The sequence below is a fragment of the Hibiscus syriacus genome, unplaced genomic scaffold (assembly GCF_006381635.1).
Source record: "Hibiscus syriacus cultivar Baekdansim isolate YM2019G1 unplaced genomic scaffold, ASM638163v2 tig00117012_pilon, whole genome shotgun sequence".
NCBI classification, from domain to species: domain Eukaryota; kingdom Viridiplantae; phylum Streptophyta; class Magnoliopsida; order Malvales; family Malvaceae; genus Hibiscus; species Hibiscus syriacus.
This window is the reverse complement of record NW_024063524.1, coordinates 1,942,234-1,960,236: the sequence shown is the minus strand read 5'-3', so window position 1 is coordinate 1,960,236 and position 18,003 is coordinate 1,942,234. Positions and strand designations below refer to the sequence as shown.

Genomic DNA, 18,003 nt, shown 5'->3' with positions numbered 1-18,003 from the left:
CTAGTCATACATGTCACAGGCGGCGCACGAAGGGGGTAACCAAACGTCAAGCCCGAACCGGCCGGCCGGGAAAATCGGGACTGCACCATCCCGAGAATCCCGGCCACGTGAACGTTGAGGGGAACGACCCCGTTATCATCGGAAACGGCCTTCACCGAGGGGTTATAAATACCCCGGTGAGGCCATGCAAAAAGGGAGGAGAACCCATCAAGGATCGAGTACCACACAGTCAAAACACGACCGACCGAGAACAAACAAGGCCATCAACGCAAGAAACTAAACACCAACTACATCAACAGAAAACCCAAACAACCAACAACAGATCGAGAGAAAACCAAACGACAACAGATCAAGAATAACCAACCAAAACCCACATGCAAACATAACACAAAAAGAAAAAAGCAATACGCGTCGAAACCGAGAAGAAACCACCGGAAAAGGCGAAAGGTCTCCGGAAAAGGTAAAAACCCGAAGGGTTTTTCTTTAGATCTACTCCGATAAGGGGGTTGTTTGGGTATTTGAGTGTTGATTTTGGGTTCACGGGGACGTGAGGTTTATTTTGGTGAGGTTCGGGTTTTCATAGGCCGCCGGCAGTGGCGGCCGGCGCGGTGGCCGGAGCGGCGGAGGAGACACGAGGCGGCGGCCGGAAATCGCCTTGAGGAGAGAGGCCAGAGAGAGTTCCAGTTCTCTCGTTTTAGAGAGAGAGACCCGGGTGAGAAATAAGAACAGGGGAGGGGTTCTGGGCCGTTTTTGGTAGATATGCCCCCCCCATGCGACGTCGTTTTGAAGAGGGGGGGTTTTGCTTTTTTTTTATCTGCGGGTTAATCCCGTTTCAGGTCCCCCGTATTTTGTTTCAATTTATGTTCACCCATTTAATTCGAATATTGTCCCCTAATTACATTTCCTTTCAAATTGGTCCCTTTTATTTATTTATTCATTTCTTTTCGTTTTTTATTTCCAATTCCGTACATTTGTTTTTATCTTTTTTTTATATTTATTATTATTTACCTCTTACTATTTCTTTATTTCATTATTTCATTTTTATTTAATTTTTTTTTTCTTATATCTATTTTTTTTTTATTTTTTAAAAAATTTCTTTCTTTTGTCTTCACTAACATTTTTAATTTTGTAGATAAATTCCAACAAATCAAAGGTAAGTAATTCGAATCGAATTTTTTTTTAATTTTAATTTAAATTTCTAGTTTTCGCTTTAAAGACAACCGACAAATTAATTGGTACCGAAAGGGCGATTCAAGGGTGCTAATCCTTCCTTGACCGTAACCGACTCCCGAGCCCGACACGTTTCTGGTACAACGTAGATCAGGTAAGATGGTGTCCGACCCACCTAAATTCGTTTTAAAGTGGTCGGTGGCGACTCCAACCAACTCATTTCAAGTCGAAGCCCAATTCCGGGGCCCAACCGAAAGACGGTTGCGACAGCTTGGCGACTCCGCTGGGGACCGGTAAGTGAGTCAGGCCAGAATTAATTTTCGGTTGTCTTTTTATGCGAAGATTGTAAATTTAAATTTTAATTTATTTATTCGATTCCAATTATTTACCTTTGATTATTTTTCCAAGTAAATAGTTGTACTAACATTTTTTCAATGATTTCAGATTTTCGAAAAGTTTCATCTCAGGCTCTATACCCGAGCTCCGAACCCTTTTAAGAGGGGGTGAAAGCGACGCATTCGTGTGAATTTATTCACCGCATATGCCTAGCAAGTAGCCTTCGGGATTCATATACCTTATGTCTTCGTGTGAATTTATTCACCGTGCGGGCATAAGGGAATGTGTCCCCTCGAGTTTAACTTAGTCCATACAAGCCTGTGATGGGTTTAGGACTAAGGGTCTGGCAAGCCCAAGGGGGGCACCGGCAAGGAGAACTCGAGTACCGTTTTTAGAACCTAAACCGGGAGAGTACAAGGAATTAGAGCCCACCCCGAAACCTCATTCCAAACCCTAGGCTGTTTTATTTCCTGCTTTATTTTCTGTTCAAAGCATGCGAACTAGACAAACATGTGGTTAGGTTTTGTTTGAAATTAGCATGCGGGATAGAAATCATGTCCGGGTAGAAATATTAAGCATGTTCGGGTAGATATCATGTGGGGTAGGACTTTCATTTTTCATGATTATTTTTTATTATTTTTACCTCACTAACTCTTTTTTTTTCTTTTTCTCTCTCATTTTATTTTCATCAATTGCATCATTTAAATGAGGTATTGATCCCCCAAAAAATGTGTTTGTTAAAACATGAATAATCTGTATTAATGGATAAAGGGGTTATAATACAAAGAGATAAAAAACTCAGAAGTCCAACCGTGGTCAAAGAATACTCAAAGGCAAAGTTGCAGGGGCAATACGAGGAAAAGGTCACTGACCCGGTCGCTCCTTTTGAAAACTACAAGAACAAGATGGTAAAACCCTAGCTGAGCTGGATGCCATTACTGACGAATTCAAGAAGCAAGCTTCGGATAGTTTCTCTCGATGGAAGGCTCCAATGACACTTTCATTAGAAACAAGCTCGGTAGAAAGTGAAAGTCGGAGATGCAGTCTTTCGAGATCTTTTTTTGGGGCAAGCATCTCATTATTTGCACATTTTAGCCAGAGGAGCCGGAATGGTTCGACAGGATATTCAACTAGTAAAAAAGACGAATCAACTTGTCAGAAGCTGTACAGGATTTGTACCATCAAAAAGAGTTTTTTTGTCTCTTCAGACATAACACTTTTGTCACCAATAAGGGTTATTCAGAATAACAAGCACATTTTTTGGATCAATGCCTCGGACATTTCATGCATCATATATTTAGACATTTTGCATTTCTTATTTTCTTTGCATTTTGTTATTAACTAACATAAACATGTCTCGAAGGGGGAGCAAATACTGGATACACCGCCTCAAGCGTTGGACACACCCCATCCACATAACACTCGTTTGAAGAAGAAGATGATGGAAGCCAGAATTACACAAATCGAAGAGAATATGTTGAAATTACAGAAAGAGCTAGAAGATAAGATAGACCAGAACAGTCGAAATACTCTGGAAACAATCACAAAGAACCAAGAGTCCTTGGTTGATCAGATCGTTGCCAAGTTAGTTGGCCTACAACAGACCAGTGCGCCCGGGGCAGGTTCATCGGAAGGGGTAACTATACAACCTACCCCGCAAGCGGTTATCTCACCTGAAATCCTACCAGAACTTCGAGGGGACTCATCTGCGGCAAAAGCAAAGCCCTCGTCCTCTGTATTTAACCCTAAGAACAATCCGGGTTATTACCATGTACCGGATTTGGACGAAGAGGACAAAGCAAAGAAGATGGAGGAAAAAATCAAACAATTGGAAGACCAAATGAATATAGTCAAAGGAGACCGTGACTACCATGAAATCGATGCAACGGAACTTAGTCTAGTCCCGGACTTGGTTCTTCCCCCGAAATTTAAGTCCCCGGAGTTCGAGAAGTTTGACGGGAACAGTTGCCCATCCGCTCACATCACCATGTTTTGCCGAAAGATGACAAGATATGGAGGAAACGACCAACTCCTGATCCACTGTTTTTAGGATAGTCTGTCGGGCTCAGCCATTCGGTGGTACAACCAGCTCAGCCGATCAAATATCAAGACGTGGAAGGACCTGGCCAAGTCATTTCTGGAACAATACAAGCATAACAATGATATAAGGCCAGATCGAGTTATGCTACAAAACATGGAAAAGAAGCATAACGAAAGTTTCAGGCAGTACGCACAAGAATGGAGGGACTTGGCTGTGCAAGTTCATCCACCGTTAGATGAAAAGGAAACCCGGAAACTTTTCGTACAGACTCTGAAGGCTCCATACTTCGGGCATCTGGTGGCGATCACATCATGAAGCTTTTCAGACTTGGTTATGGCCGGAGAAATGATTGAGTCGGCCATAAAGCAAGGCAAGATTAAGGATGGGGAAGCCAGTAAGAAGCCTCCTATGAGGGAGAGGGATGGAGAGGTTAACAACATCAAACATTTCAGCAAAGGTGTCACAATCTCCAGCCCAAAATCAACTGCAGCTGTACCATCAGGTACTTCTAAACAAGATTCCATGAGGGAAAGGGAACATTTCGACCCTATTCCCATGACCTACAAAGAGCTTTATCAGCAACTTCTTGACACCCATGTGGTGTCACCATATCCAGTAGAACCAATGAAGCCCCCATACCCCAAGTGGTATGACGAGAATGTGTATTGTGAATATCATGGCGGAGTCCCAGGGCACACAATTGAGAACTGTTACGCATTCAAGAGTGTCGTACAAAAGATGCGCAACCAGAACTGGATCGACTTCAACAACTTGGGGGCATCCAAGTGAGGAATATCATTTCATCATTTGAGGCATTCTGTTTGACTTTGTTTTTCTTCCATTTTTTTCTCAAGTTTTTGTAAGAACATTTTTATCAAATTTATGCTACTTTAAAAGATGTCAAGCAATGGATCATATTTGCAAATTTGCAATTCTTTGTATATCATCTGAATTAAGAAACTCTGTAAATGGTTCAAAGTTACAGATCTTTGACGAAGTAACATGATTTAAAAACAAGGACTTTGACCTTACCCAGAATATACCCTCAAACACCGTACCCTGCTCTTGCAATTAACCAATATACCTTTTTTCCTTTCATAAGGTGCGGACAACACGGGGCATCATTTGCATATGACCATTACTATGCTTTTTATTTAGGACGTTCAATGACGATGATGATCTTTACAAATGAAAGAGTCGAGTAGGTGAATCCAGTTTAGGTCAGTTGTTTGAGAATTGAACTCTAAAGATGAGATTCCTTGACTTTCAAAAACACCTAGACTATGACAGGTTCTTCTTGACAATCTTAATACATTAAATCCGTAAAAACTGAGCTATTCCGCTAAGGCAATTAGTTATAGAGGAAACTTGAAAGCCCTGGCCTTATGAGTAGATTACGTTCAAACCATGACATTGCTCGGACACTCGGCAATTCGGTGTTTGCTCCACTGCTCTTGTCAGGCCGAAGACTATGTGATGAGATGAACCCTTCAGTTAACTTGATAGGAGTAATTATAATATTAAGCTGTCCCTCTAAAGTAATTGGTTTAATGCCCCGGCTTTATGGATTCAGCTAGCCAGATAATGACAAGTTAAATCAAATTTATCTAAGTAAGAAATTTTCGGTAAAATGAACTAAGGGAGTTAAGGAACACCTGTTATAGTCAACTACACACGAGCACTCAAGAATTTCATTTTTAGACCGATATTTCTACACTACCTTTGTTAGAGGAGCCTACAAAACTTGAACAAATGAAAGATTTCGGAGAACCGAAATATAAGGCCTAGTTGATAATGCTAGTTGCGTCATTTTGTCCGCATCCAATCAAAATGTCAAAACATGTTCAATGACCAAGAAAAATGACATTTTTTCTTCTTTTTGCCAGAACCTTAGAAAATAGGAGACCAACCTAAAGCCAACTCATCCCTTTGAACATTTGTCAAAAACCTGTAACTCTGAAATCATAAAAAGTGCTATTGATTCCTTTGATATATTTTGAACTCATGTTTACAATTTGATTCAATTACGAACAATATTTTACAGAATTTTCATCATCTTCCCTCCTAAAACAAGAAAAAAGGAGAAAAACATTTTCAAACAGGATAGTCTCGGATATGAAAGGTCTGTAAAGCCAAGGCCCGGAAAAGGGAATGGGGCACGATCGATTCCAAGGACCAGATTGGCAGACAAATCACGAGACTCCATCCAAGAAATAACACATAATTTATTCATGTTGCATGCATCTTAGGCATACTTAGGTGCATCACATTCATCATTTTAGCATACATAATGTTGCGGCTTTCAGAGTCAAGCTTTGACTTTAGGATGAAGGCTACTCGACTTGCAAGCACCTTTAAAAAACAATGGTGTAACTCAGCAGCAAGAAGCTACACCTCAACCGACTTTACATATCTACAGATCTCAGAACCAATTTCAGATGGGTTCGAGAACCAATTTCAGATGGGTTCGAGAACCAATTCAGATCAAATTCAGTTCAGCTCAACTCAACAATGAGCAACATGTTTCCAAAACGGAAGATATCCGGCTGTCAGAATTTATCAGTAGGTTTTCCCATACCAGCTTAGGGGAACCACCTGAAGAATCATGACCATTTTCGACCCGTAAAGGGAAGCCATTTTTAAACAAACTATTTGCAGCATAACTCAAGGCTAGAAGGGTTATCTGTTAGCAAAAGACCTTTGAGTTCGACTACGCTCAGCTCAAGGCACATCATTTGCAGTATAGCTTAAGTCGAGAAGAGCTATCTGCCAAAGACCCTCGAGTTCGATTACACTCAGCTTCAAGGGCATAAAATTTACAGCATAACTCAAGGCTAGAAGGGTTATCTGTTAGCAAAAGACCTTTGAGTTCGACTACGCTCAGCTCAACGGCACATCATTTGCAACATAGCTTACGTCGAGAAGGGCTATCTGCCAAAGACCTTCGAGTTCGACTACGCTCAGCTCCGAGGGCATATCATTTGCAGCACAACTTAAGTCTAGAAGGGTTGTCTGCCAACCAAAGACCTTTGAGTTCGACTACGCTCAGCTCCAAGGCACATCATTTGCAGTATAGCTTAAGTTGAGAAGGGCTATCTGCCAAAGACCCCCGAGTTCAATTACACTCAGCTTCGAGGGCACATCATTTACAGCATAACTCAAGGCTAGAAGGGTTATCTGTGACCAAAGACCTATGAGTTTGACTACGCTCAGCTCCAAGGCACATCATTTGCAGTATAGCTTAAGTCGAGAAGGGCTATCTGCTAAAGACATTCGAGTTCGATTATATTCAACTTAGAGGCAAATCAAGCTTACAGAATAGCTCAAGGCAAGAAGGGCTATCTGTCAATAAAATTGTCGAGTTCGGTTCCATTCAGCTCGATGACACCTCAATCACACTATTGTCCGGCTGCAATCGAGGTTTTAAAGTCAAGAAGAACACCTGGGTTAACCGTGCCTAAGTGACAAAAATCACTTTCCGGCAGCATAGCTTAAGTCAAGAAAAGTCATCTGTCGACGAGGACCTTTCGAGTTCGATTTCATTCAGCTCAAGGGCCTATCAATCACATGGTGGAGTCAAAGAACTACTTTACAGTCGAATTTTTTTTAACTAAGGTTTTTAAAACCGAGAAGAAGACCGAAGTTGACTACAATTTAACGACGAGAAGCCACATTCTGATTCAAATTCTGAACTACGGCTTCAATTCTATATCGTTTCAAGATGGACTCGACTTCGCAAATGATGAGCCATCCGGAACTCAAATTCGACAGGGAGTTATTCTTAAACTCCACCGAACGAAAATTTGTGTCTTTATATCTTTGTCCTATTTTTCGTTCCACGAAAAAGGACAAAGAGGAGCAGCTGTAGACACTCATTTTCGTCCATATCTTTTTTATTTATTTTTAATTTATATATTATATAATTTAAAAAAACATTTTGAAAATAAATGATATATAGTTTTTAAAACATTTTGAAAAACATTTATATATTATATAGTTTTTTAAAACGTTTTTGAAAATAAATATAATATATAATTTTCAAGACATTTTTGAAAATATATATATATATATAATATATTTTTTTAAAAACATTTTGAAAATAAATATAGAATATATAATTTTTTTGAAAAACATTTTGAAAACATATATAATATATAATTTTTAAAATATTTTTGAAAATTATATGATTTTTAAAGACATTTTTGAAAATTATATAGTTTTTTAAAATATTTTTGGCAATTTATATATAATATATAGTTTTTAAAAGAAACAGTTTTAAAAAATGTATATTATATAGTTTTTTATATTTATTATTATTATTTATTATTACTATAATTATTATTATTATTATTACTTATTTTACTTTTTTTTCATGTCCAAAAGTCACGGCCATGGTCCAAATCCAAGACACTGGGCCTGAACTAGCCCAGCAGAGGATACGGTTTAGGGTCTGGAAACCCTAGTCATACATGTCACAGGCGGCGCACGAAGGGGGCAACCAAACGTCAAGCCCGAACCGGCCGACCGGGAAAATCGGGACTGCACCATCCCGAGAATCCCGGCCACGTGAACGTTGAGGGGAACGACCCCGTTATCATCGGAAACGGCCTTCACCGAGGGGTTATAAATACCCCGGTGAGGCCATGCAAAAAGGGAGGAGAACCCATCAAGGATCGAGTACCACACAGTCAAAACACGACCGACCGAGAACAAACAAGGCCATCAACGCAAGAAACTAAACACCAACTACATCAACAGAAAACCCAAACAACCAACAACAGATCGAGAGAAAACCAAACGACAACAGATCAAGAATAACCAACCAAAACCCACATGCAAACATAACACAAAAAGAAAAAAGCAATACGCGTCGAAACCGAGAAGAAACCACCGGAAAAGGCGAAAGGTCTCCGGAAAAGGTAAAAACCCGAAGGGTTTTTCTTTAGATCTACTCCGATAAGGGGGTTGTTTGGGTATTTGAGTGTTGATTTTGGGTTCACGGGGACGTGAGGTTTATTTTGGTGAGGTTCGGGTTTTCATAGGCCGCCGGCAGTGGTGGCCGGCGCGGTGGCCGGAGCGGCGGAGGAGACACGAGGCGGCGGCCGGAAATCGCCTTGAGGAGAGAGGCCAGAGAGAGTTCCAGTTCTCTCGTTTTAGAGAGAGAGACCCGGGTGAGAAATAAGAATAGGGGAGGGGTTCTGGGCCGTTTTTGGTAGATATGCCCCCCCATGCGACGTCGTTTTGAAGAGGGGGGGGTTTTGCTTTTTTTTATCTGCGGGTTAATCCCGTTTCAGGTCCCCCGTATTTTGTTTCAATTTATGTTCACCCATTTAATTCGAATATTGTCCCCTAATTACATTTCCTTTCAAATTGGTCCCTTTTATTTATTTATTCATTTCTTTTCGTTTTTTATTTCCAATTCCGTACATTTGTTTTTATCTTTTTTTTATATTTATTATTATTTACCTCTTACTATTTCTTTATTTCATTATTTCATTTTTATTTAATATTTTTTTTTATTTTTCTTATATCTATTTTTTTTTTTAAATTTCTTTCTTTTGTCTTCACTAACATTTTTAATTTTGTAGATAAATTCCAACAAATCAAATGTAAGTAATTCGAATCGAATTTTTTTTTAATTTTAATTTAAATTTCTAGTTTTCGCTATAAAGACAACCGACAAATTAATTGGTACCGAAAGGGCGATTCAAGAGTGCTAATCCTTCCTTGACCGTAACCGACTCCCGAGCCCGACACGTTTCTGGTACAACGTAGATCAGGTAAGATGGTGTCCGACCCACCTAAATTCGTTTTAAAGTGGTCGGTGGCGACTCCAACCAACTCATTTCAAGTCGAAGCCCAATTCCGGGGCCCAACCGAAAGACGGTTGCGACACTTGTATTCAGACCAAAACCAACTTGAAATTCAGACCAAACATCAACAGCATGAATTGCTGCAGCATATGCAGAATTCTAGGAAACAAAGGCGGTGCTGGTCACCTGAGCTTCATAGACGATTTGTCGAAGCTCTTCAACAGCTTGGAGGTTCCAAAGGTCAGGCGCCTTTGCAAATAGATTTATCAGATTTGATGAGTTCTAAAGAACCTTTTCTTAGCAGCTTCTTTATGTTCTCAATTTCATAGATTTATGTCTTTTTTATGACAAAAAAAAAGACAGGAATCTGATTCTTTCTTGGTGTCTTAATGTTCCATAGTGGCAACTCCTAAACAGATTAGAGAATTGATGCAAGTTGATGGTCTCACCAATGATGAAGTGAAAAGCCATTTGCAGGTTAATTTTCATTTCATGTTGTAGCCTTTTTGATCTCCTTTATGTTTACTGAATTTGTGTGTTGAACGTGCAGAAATACAGACTTCATTTTCGAAAGGTTCCGGCTTCTTCAGCTGGGCAAGGAAGTCAAAATCAGTGCAATAAGAAAGCAAACATTTCAGTCAGTTTCCCCACAGTGTCCCCTCTTTGCCAATGAGCGTGCTAAAGGCCTGTCCAGTACCACTGGAGGCGATAGCATGGATACCGAAGAAGAAGAAAACTCAGATGGCCGAATTTGATAATTTGTTCCCATGAATTTTGCAATAACATGGGGGAAACGGATCATAATTACAGCGACTCGGGGTGATTTTAAAGAGATTTTTGCAGATACCAATTGGACTGTTGGTTTCTCCATTAATCAACATCCTTGTCTGAATGTTGGATTTGTATGAACCAAAATAACAATCTTCTGCAGAGTTGTTTCATTTTTGTTAAGACTTGATCACAACTAATGTACTTGATATTTGGACATTCTTAACACCAATCATTGTTTTATGATAGATTTTGGTTTGGTTTCTGTGGGGATTTCGGTTAATGATTAGTTTTTCTGCAATAATGGTGACCTATTTAGATGAGTCACAGTTAAGAGTGTTCAGATCCAATCCGAAAAAAAAATAACCGAAAACCGATCTAAAAAATCGATAACCGAAAAAAACCGAAACTGATTTAGTGTGTTTGGTTTTTTTTTTAAACCGATCGCTTCGGTTCGGTTTCGGTTTGAAAATCCGGAACTGATCCAAACCGAACCGATAGTTGGCTATCTCAACTCAATTAAGTTTGCTTCTAGTTCTTCGAACAATGTTGGTTTGCAGTGTTATTAACTGTTGGCTAATTTTAATGCTTGGATTCAAAAAAAAAACAATGTGTTGCAGACTGTGCTTCCGTAGCAATGCCAAGGAAATTGGATTCGTTAAGTACCGCTGAGGGATTTATGATGCGAAGGAGGGAGGAATTCGTTCAAGTATGTACCATTTTAGTATGGTTTTCTGATTAGAAGAAGCTTTAAGAACATGTTTTTGTTGAGTTTATTCTGGGACCTTGGAAGTGTTTTATGAGTACTTTGTTGTTTCTTAATGGAAGTTTATTGCTGGTTAAAAAAAATTAGAATCCAAAAATCACACAAATCCAAACCGAATTAAACCACACTTAATTGGATCGTATCGAATTTTTTAAAAACATCCAAACCGAAAACATTTATACTTTCGGATCGGATGAATATTTAACTAAAAACCGATTTAAACCGACCGCGAACACCCCTAGTCACAACACTTTCTAAAATTAAGATGAGTCATCCTTGTCGTCTTAGGCCCTTTCATTTGTCAGCCCACTTAGCTAAGTTGCCTTTTATTCACGGCCATATTACATATATGATCATTAGGATTATTACCATTGACATTTATCTTTAAAATGGTACTGACGTTATTGTTTATCATAAAATGAGCACTTCATCATTAGTTTTCATTAAATTATAATATGACACGTTAAAAAGGTTTATATTCAATTCGATTTTAAAATTATAGTTAAAACATCAATTTGTTCCTTTAACAATATTTAAATATAAATAATAATAAAAATTTATACAATTTGAAAACTAAAATAAAAAAGCATAAACTTAAAAAATAATAACAAAGTGGGTAAATAATGAACTGAAACAGATGTCGACACTAGATTTTTATGTTTTAGTTCGTTAAAAATAAAATAAACATATACTAAGATGGAGAGTTGAGAGTTGATTTTAAAATTTTAAACTTTTTCAAGTTTCAATTTATAGATGATTAAAGCAAGTTAAAGTGATATTTTTTCTACTTAGAATAAAATTGTCTTCCCATTATCATATTTTCTCATCAATCAAACAAAAGATAAAAATACAAAGGGTAAGTCTTCCTTTTTTATCTTAATTTTTTCTCAATATTTTGGTGTCGTATTATTATTTTTATATATAATTTTTGTTTAGCCAGTGTTGGTACTTGTTGAATAATCGGGTAAAGAAAACGAAAGAACACAATAATTTTAACGAGGTTCAGCAATGTGTTTACGTCATCGGTACCTTAAGCGTCGCTAGAAGTTTTATTCAATTCAATGTCTCATAGGTTTATGTTACATCTCCTTTTATAATAAATAAACGCTGGTACATATTTACAAAAATAACCATGTACCGTACCGTGAGGACTGCGCCCCCGCACCCCCAACCCACATAATCGTAACCCCCACTACGAGACTTTCCTTACAAAGAAAATATATCTTGCCTTACCTAACAAATCTCCACCTTGACAAATATTATGCCCCTTAGGAAACATTCAATGTGGGTTGGGTTACCTTACTTCTTTAACAACTCGAAACACTCAACAAGTCCAAGCAATGCTTGAACTTGTCTGTCATAACTGACTTGGTGAACATATCAGCGATATTCTCATCAGTATGTACCTTCTGAAACAAAATCTCTCCAGATGCAACCAACTCTCTGATCTTGTGAAACCTTACATCAATATGCTTAGTTCTAGCCCGATATACCTGATTCTTAGCCAAGTGAATAGTACTTTGATTGTCACAAAGCAACTGAACTCCACCTTGCTGAACACCCAACTCCTTCACTAAACCAGTAAGCATAAAGCTTCTTTTGCAGCTTCAGCTGCTGCCATGTATTCAGCTTCAGTTGTAGATAATGCCACAACAGATTGAACAGTAGACTTCCAATAAATAGGCCATCCACCAAGAGAAAAAACATACCCTGTCGTAGATCTTCTATTATCCAAGTCACCTGCATAGTCTGGATCCACATATCCTACAACCAAAGGATTATCCCTCTGACTACCAAAAATAATTCCATGTCCCACAGTACCCTTTAAGTACCTAAAGATCCACTTGACTGCTTCTCAATGTTGCTTACCAGGTTTAGACATATACTTACAAAATTGACTACAGCATGAGCTAAATCAGGATGAGTACATATCATTGCATACATCAAGCAACCAACACATTAGAATACATAACCTTTTCCATATCTTCGCTTCCTTATTTGTCTTATGGCACTGTTCTGATGAGAGATTAAACTGATTCACCAATGGAGTGCTCACTGGTTTTGCGCTGCTCATCGCAAACCTTTCTAGCATTTTCTCAACATAACCCCGTTGAGATAGCCACAGTTTCCTTGATTCTCTGTCCCTGCAAATTTCCATTCCAAGAATTTTCTTTACAGCACCTAAATCTTTCATATCAAATTCCTGACTCAATAAAGTTTTCAAACCAATAACATTATCCATGTTCTTCGCAGCAATTAACATATCATCAACATACAGTAACAAAAAAATAAAAGAACCATCATCAAGGCTCTTAACATAGACACGACAATCATACTCACATCGCTTGTAGCCAATCTTGATCATATAGGAGTCAAATCGTTTGTACCACTGTCTCGGAGACTGTTTCAACCCGTACAAAGATTTCTTCTATCTGCAAACTAAATGTTCGTTTCCAGGTTGAGTGAAACCTTCAGGCTACTGCATGTAGATCTTCTCCTCTAAATCACCATGCAAAAAAGTAGCTTTCACATCCATCTGCTCTAAATGCAAATCCCAACTAGCCACCTATGCAAGTACTGCTCGGATTGAAGTGTGCCTGACCACAGGAGAAAAAATTTCATCATAATCAACTCCTTTCTGCTGTGAAAAACCCTTTGCTTCCAAACGAACCTTGAACTTTTCCCCTTCTTTTTCTGTTACTGTTGGTTTCTTCTTATACACCCATTTACAACCAATAGGCTTCTTACCCTCATGAAGGCAAACTAACTCTCATGTGCGATTGTGATTCAAAGACTCCATCTCCTTAACCATGACAGCCATCCACTTGTCGTTTTCCTGACTAGTAACAGCCTGACTAGTAACAGCATCATGAAAAGTGACCGGATCATCACTGCTAACAGTAAGTGCAAAAGAGACCAAGTCTTCAAAACCCAATATGTTCGGAGGCTTTATATTCGTCTGTCTCACCTTGTATCTGACGAGACTATAATCCTGCAAATCATCCGTAGCGGAACTACCAGAAGTCGGTTGAGAAGTTTCTGTTTTCTCAACTGGAAACTGCTCGAAATCCACCACTGTCGTGTCTTTCTTCTGCTGCAACATGGGTTGTTCATCAAAAACAACATCTATACTGATCACAATTTTCTTCGCAACTGGATCCCAGAACTTGAATCCTTTGACACCTTTCTTGTAACCCAGAAAAATGCACTCCTTCGATTTTGCATCAAGTTTAGATCTCTCATCAGTAGGTACATGCACATAAGCATGACAACCAAAAATCCGTAAGTGATCAAAAGTAACATCATGACCAGTCCATAACTCTTCTGCAACTTTCCCAGCCAATGATGTCATTGGCGATCTATTGATAAGATAACACTCCATGTTAACAGCCTCAGCCTAGAAGTGTTTGGGAAGCCCCGCATTCAACCGCAAACATCTGACTCTTTCATTCAATGGCATGTTCATCCGTTCCGCAACACCATTCTGTTATGGTATCTTGCGCACTGTAAAATGCCTCTTAATCCCATGCTCCTTACAGAAGTTTAGAAACTGTGAATCTGTGTACTCCGTACCATTTTCGGACCGCAAACACTTGATTTTTTCATCCTGTTTGGGTTTTCTACCTCAGCTTTCCACAGCTTGAACTTCTCAAAAACGTCAGACTTGTGTTTCAAAAAATACCCCCAAACTTTCTGTGAAAAATCGTCAGTAAAAGTAACATAATACCTAGATCCACCCAAAGACGATGTCGTGGAAGGCCCCCATACATGAGAATGCAAAAGTTAGGGCTCTTGACATAGCCCATTACTTTAATGGAATACCCTAATTAGAGGAATCAAGTGTAAACAAAATTCAACTTGACAACTCAAATGGAACTTACTTCATAGTTGTTTTATACATTACCTCCATAACTGCTTTAGACATTACCTCCGAAGATTGACAGCTTACTACTTTCAGTGCAGTTCCCCCAGAAAGGTTAAAATAACTTACATTAATATCACACTATTCATTGAGTTTCAATTTCAAGATTTCTTAAGCTCATCAAGAAGAATCTGTTATAGTATGAGTGTCAATGAAAACCAGGAAATTTATATTTTTAGAGCTCAATTTCTAGCGACTGACCTAAGCCAAATTAATTTATTCCATCATTCCATTTGTGAAAATTATATATCGTCATTTAACGTTCTCAGCATTTATGCAAACTAATAGGTCTTGCAATTTTATGTAACAAAGACATCACATCTTATCCACTTCCATACTTACTTCAGCATTTGATGGCTTCATTATGTGGGAGAAATGTTATCTTAATTTCTTTGGGTGAAAGGTATGATAAGTCAATGGTAAATGAACCTTATTGTTTTCATGGAATTTGATCTCATCATATGTCAAAAGGTTATAATTTCGATTCCCAAATGTGCATTTTGTTATATTTGATATTCAATGAATTTCAAAAAAATGTTTTATTGCTCATAGTCAAAGAAATTTCATTTCATTTATTTATTATTATTATTTATAAAAAAGATAAATTCAAACAAGACATATCATTTTTGAGTGACACAACTCCATGGAAACGGACAAATTCCAGACCTATCAAATTCTTTTGCATCATCCTTTATTAACTTTCTCTCCCCTATCATTAGAAAACTGCTTTGTATTCGAGTCTTTTGAACCGTTAAAATAAATGTGATTTTTGTCTCGTGCTTATATTGCCCTAAGAAGGACTTAGCAAGATCCTTCCAAGTTTGGATATGAGTCATGTTTAGTTGATTATACCAACGAATAGTTGAACCCGATAAACTCTTCTGGAAGTAATGGATTAGGAGTTGGTCATTTCCCATATGCCCCATCATCTTTCGACAAAACATAGTTATAGGAGTTTATAGGCAGTTATTTTCATCAAATTTCTCAAAGTCTAAAATTTTGAACTTTGGCGGCAATACAAGAGCTGGGACCAAGCTTAATTTCAAGACATCGATCCCGTAGAAGCCCTCATCTCCTCTGAGAGCCTTCAACTGGTCTTCCAACTATCTTATCTTTACTTTCATTTTTTTAGACTCATCTTCCTCGTCAAAGTCTGTGATGTTATTTTTGAGGTTACTATTAGATTGATTACCCTAGCTTACCCCTTAGTGGCAGAAGAATCTGCCTGATATCCAGGCATAATTATCAATTTTGGTAGTGGTGTTGTTATTTCCTCAGTAGTTCCTATCCCTGAAACATTAACTAAATATTTCCCTGTTAATCTTACCATCAGTTGGTAAATTAGAGTATTTTGATTTTTGGCGATTGAATCCAATATAGTCTTGAGATTTTAACTCAGTTTATTCTCCAGATCTTGTTGTAGCTTGGTGAAGTTTTCTTCAATCTCCTTCATTATAGCTTCTATTTATCTTGAATTGAATCGAGCGTTATGCGAATATGATATGTCAAGTGTTTTTCCCTTCATGAATGAAATAACATTTACTATTTGTTTAGGGTTTAATCATGAATGCATAATGAAAAGTTATTTAAATTAAAAATACAAGAATGCATGATAAATGCATGCTAAACTTAAGGCATTGATCCAAAAAAATATTTTTCATAATAGAATAGTATTCATTAAGACAAAAGTGTTGTTACAACGAGACAAAAAACAATTAAAGGTATACTTGAACTAGATTCTTTGAACTCTAGACATCTTCTAGTAGGTCGACAAGTCTCTCTGCCTCATTGGTGACTGTTGAACGCTCTATCTCACTACCCCAGATTCTCTGTATAAATGATTGACCATCTTGTAATCCCAATATATGAACTCTCATATGATTGCATCGCTTACCTTTCATTAAGCCCATCCCCACCAAAAGCACCACTAATATCCTACTCCGTATAGGATTATCTGAATTTTGCTCGTTTTCCCTTTTTTACATCCTTCCAGGATACTATGGGTTTAAAGTTTTATTCTTCCATATCTAGATTGTCTCGTAGTGTTTAAAGGTCGTGTGCCCCTCAGTGATGGACTTCGTATTTTTACAATCTTCAGAACTGAACTAATGTTCGAATTGGAACCTCTTCTGTTCGTAAATAATCAAATGTTGGTAACACTTATGCCTCTTCCTACGTTTCTACTTATCCCACATGCTTCACAACTTTGAGATGTCATTCTTCTCGATCGTAACTAGTTAACTCTTGGCATGTAACCATCCTACATATTGTACCTTCGGGTTTTCAGCCTCTTGCATCACAACTTATTTGTCTATTAATGAAAACTTTTTAGAACTAACGAACACTTCCGTGAATCAACACATCTTCTCCTTAATGATGCAACTGCAAAATTAAAATAACAACAGAAAAGAAACAAAATGAAATGAAGTTAGTATGGTAGATTAATAATAAGAGCATATATTATAAAGATTCTTACCCCGCATGATATTTACATGACATGCTTTCGTTCCTACCCGAACATGATTTCTAATCCCACATATTTTTTTCGGAAATAAAATCCTAACTGCATATATCTTTAGTTAGGATGCTTCAAACAATAAAATAAAAGCAGGAAATAAAGCAACAATATCCTAGGTTTGCATGTGGTTTCGGGGTAGGCTTTAATCTCGTACCACAACATGATTAGGTTTTATAAAATAGACCCGAGTTCTCCTTGTCGTTGCCCCCTTGGGTCTGCCAGACCATCCATCCTAAACTCATCATAGGCTCATGCGGATTGAGTTAAATTTGAGGAGATACATTCCCTCATGCCTATGTGAGTAATGAATTCCTACGAAGAAATAAGGTATATGAATCTCGAGGGCTAGTTGTTAGGCCTATGCGGAGAATAAATTCTCATGAAGGCTTCGCTTTCACCCTCACTTAAACGGGTTTGGAGCTCTACTTTAGAGCTTGAAATACGAGTCTTTTTATTATTTCAAAAACTAAAATATTAGAAAAAGGTTAGTCCAACTATTTATTCGAGAAAAAGGTAAATAAATGGATCGAATATAAATTAAAACCTAAACTTACAACTTTCGCCTAAGAAGACAACCAATAATCGATTTTTGGCCTGACTCCCTTGTGTCCCCAGCGGAGTTGTCAAGCTGTCTTAATGATCATTCGGATGGAGTTGCCACCGATCGAT

At 38.0% G+C, this 18,003-nt stretch overlaps 1 protein-coding gene across 1 annotated transcript; it reads left to right on the top strand.

Moving 5' to 3' along the window:
• Positions 1–9,448: 9,448 nt before the first annotated feature.
• LOC120195427 (transcription factor HHO3-like) lies at positions 9,449–10,304 on the top strand. Its single transcript, XM_039197458.1, has 3 exons — positions 9,449–9,600; positions 9,761–9,837; positions 9,911–10,304. The coding sequence occupies exons 1-3, from the start codon at positions 9,510–9,512 to the stop codon at positions 10,031–10,033; spliced, it is 291 nt and encodes a 96-aa protein (XP_039053389.1). The 5' UTR covers positions 9,449–9,509; the 3' UTR covers positions 10,034–10,304.
• Positions 10,305–18,003: the final 7,699 nt, after the last annotated feature.

Bases quoted from the DNA above. Each gene is read 5' to 3' on its own strand.
- LOC120195427 (XM_039197458.1), top strand. From the start codon at position 9,510: ATGCAGAATTCTAGGAAACAAAGGCGGTGCTGGTCACCTGAGCTTCAT. The intron at 9,601-9,760 runs GTCAGGCGCCTT...AATGTTCCATAG, and splicing joins ACAGCTTGGAGGTTCCAAAG to TGGCAACTCCTAAACAGATT. The intron at 9,838-9,910 runs GTTAATTTTCAT...TTGAACGTGCAG, and splicing joins AAGTGAAAAGCCATTTGCAG to AAATACAGACTTCATTTTCG.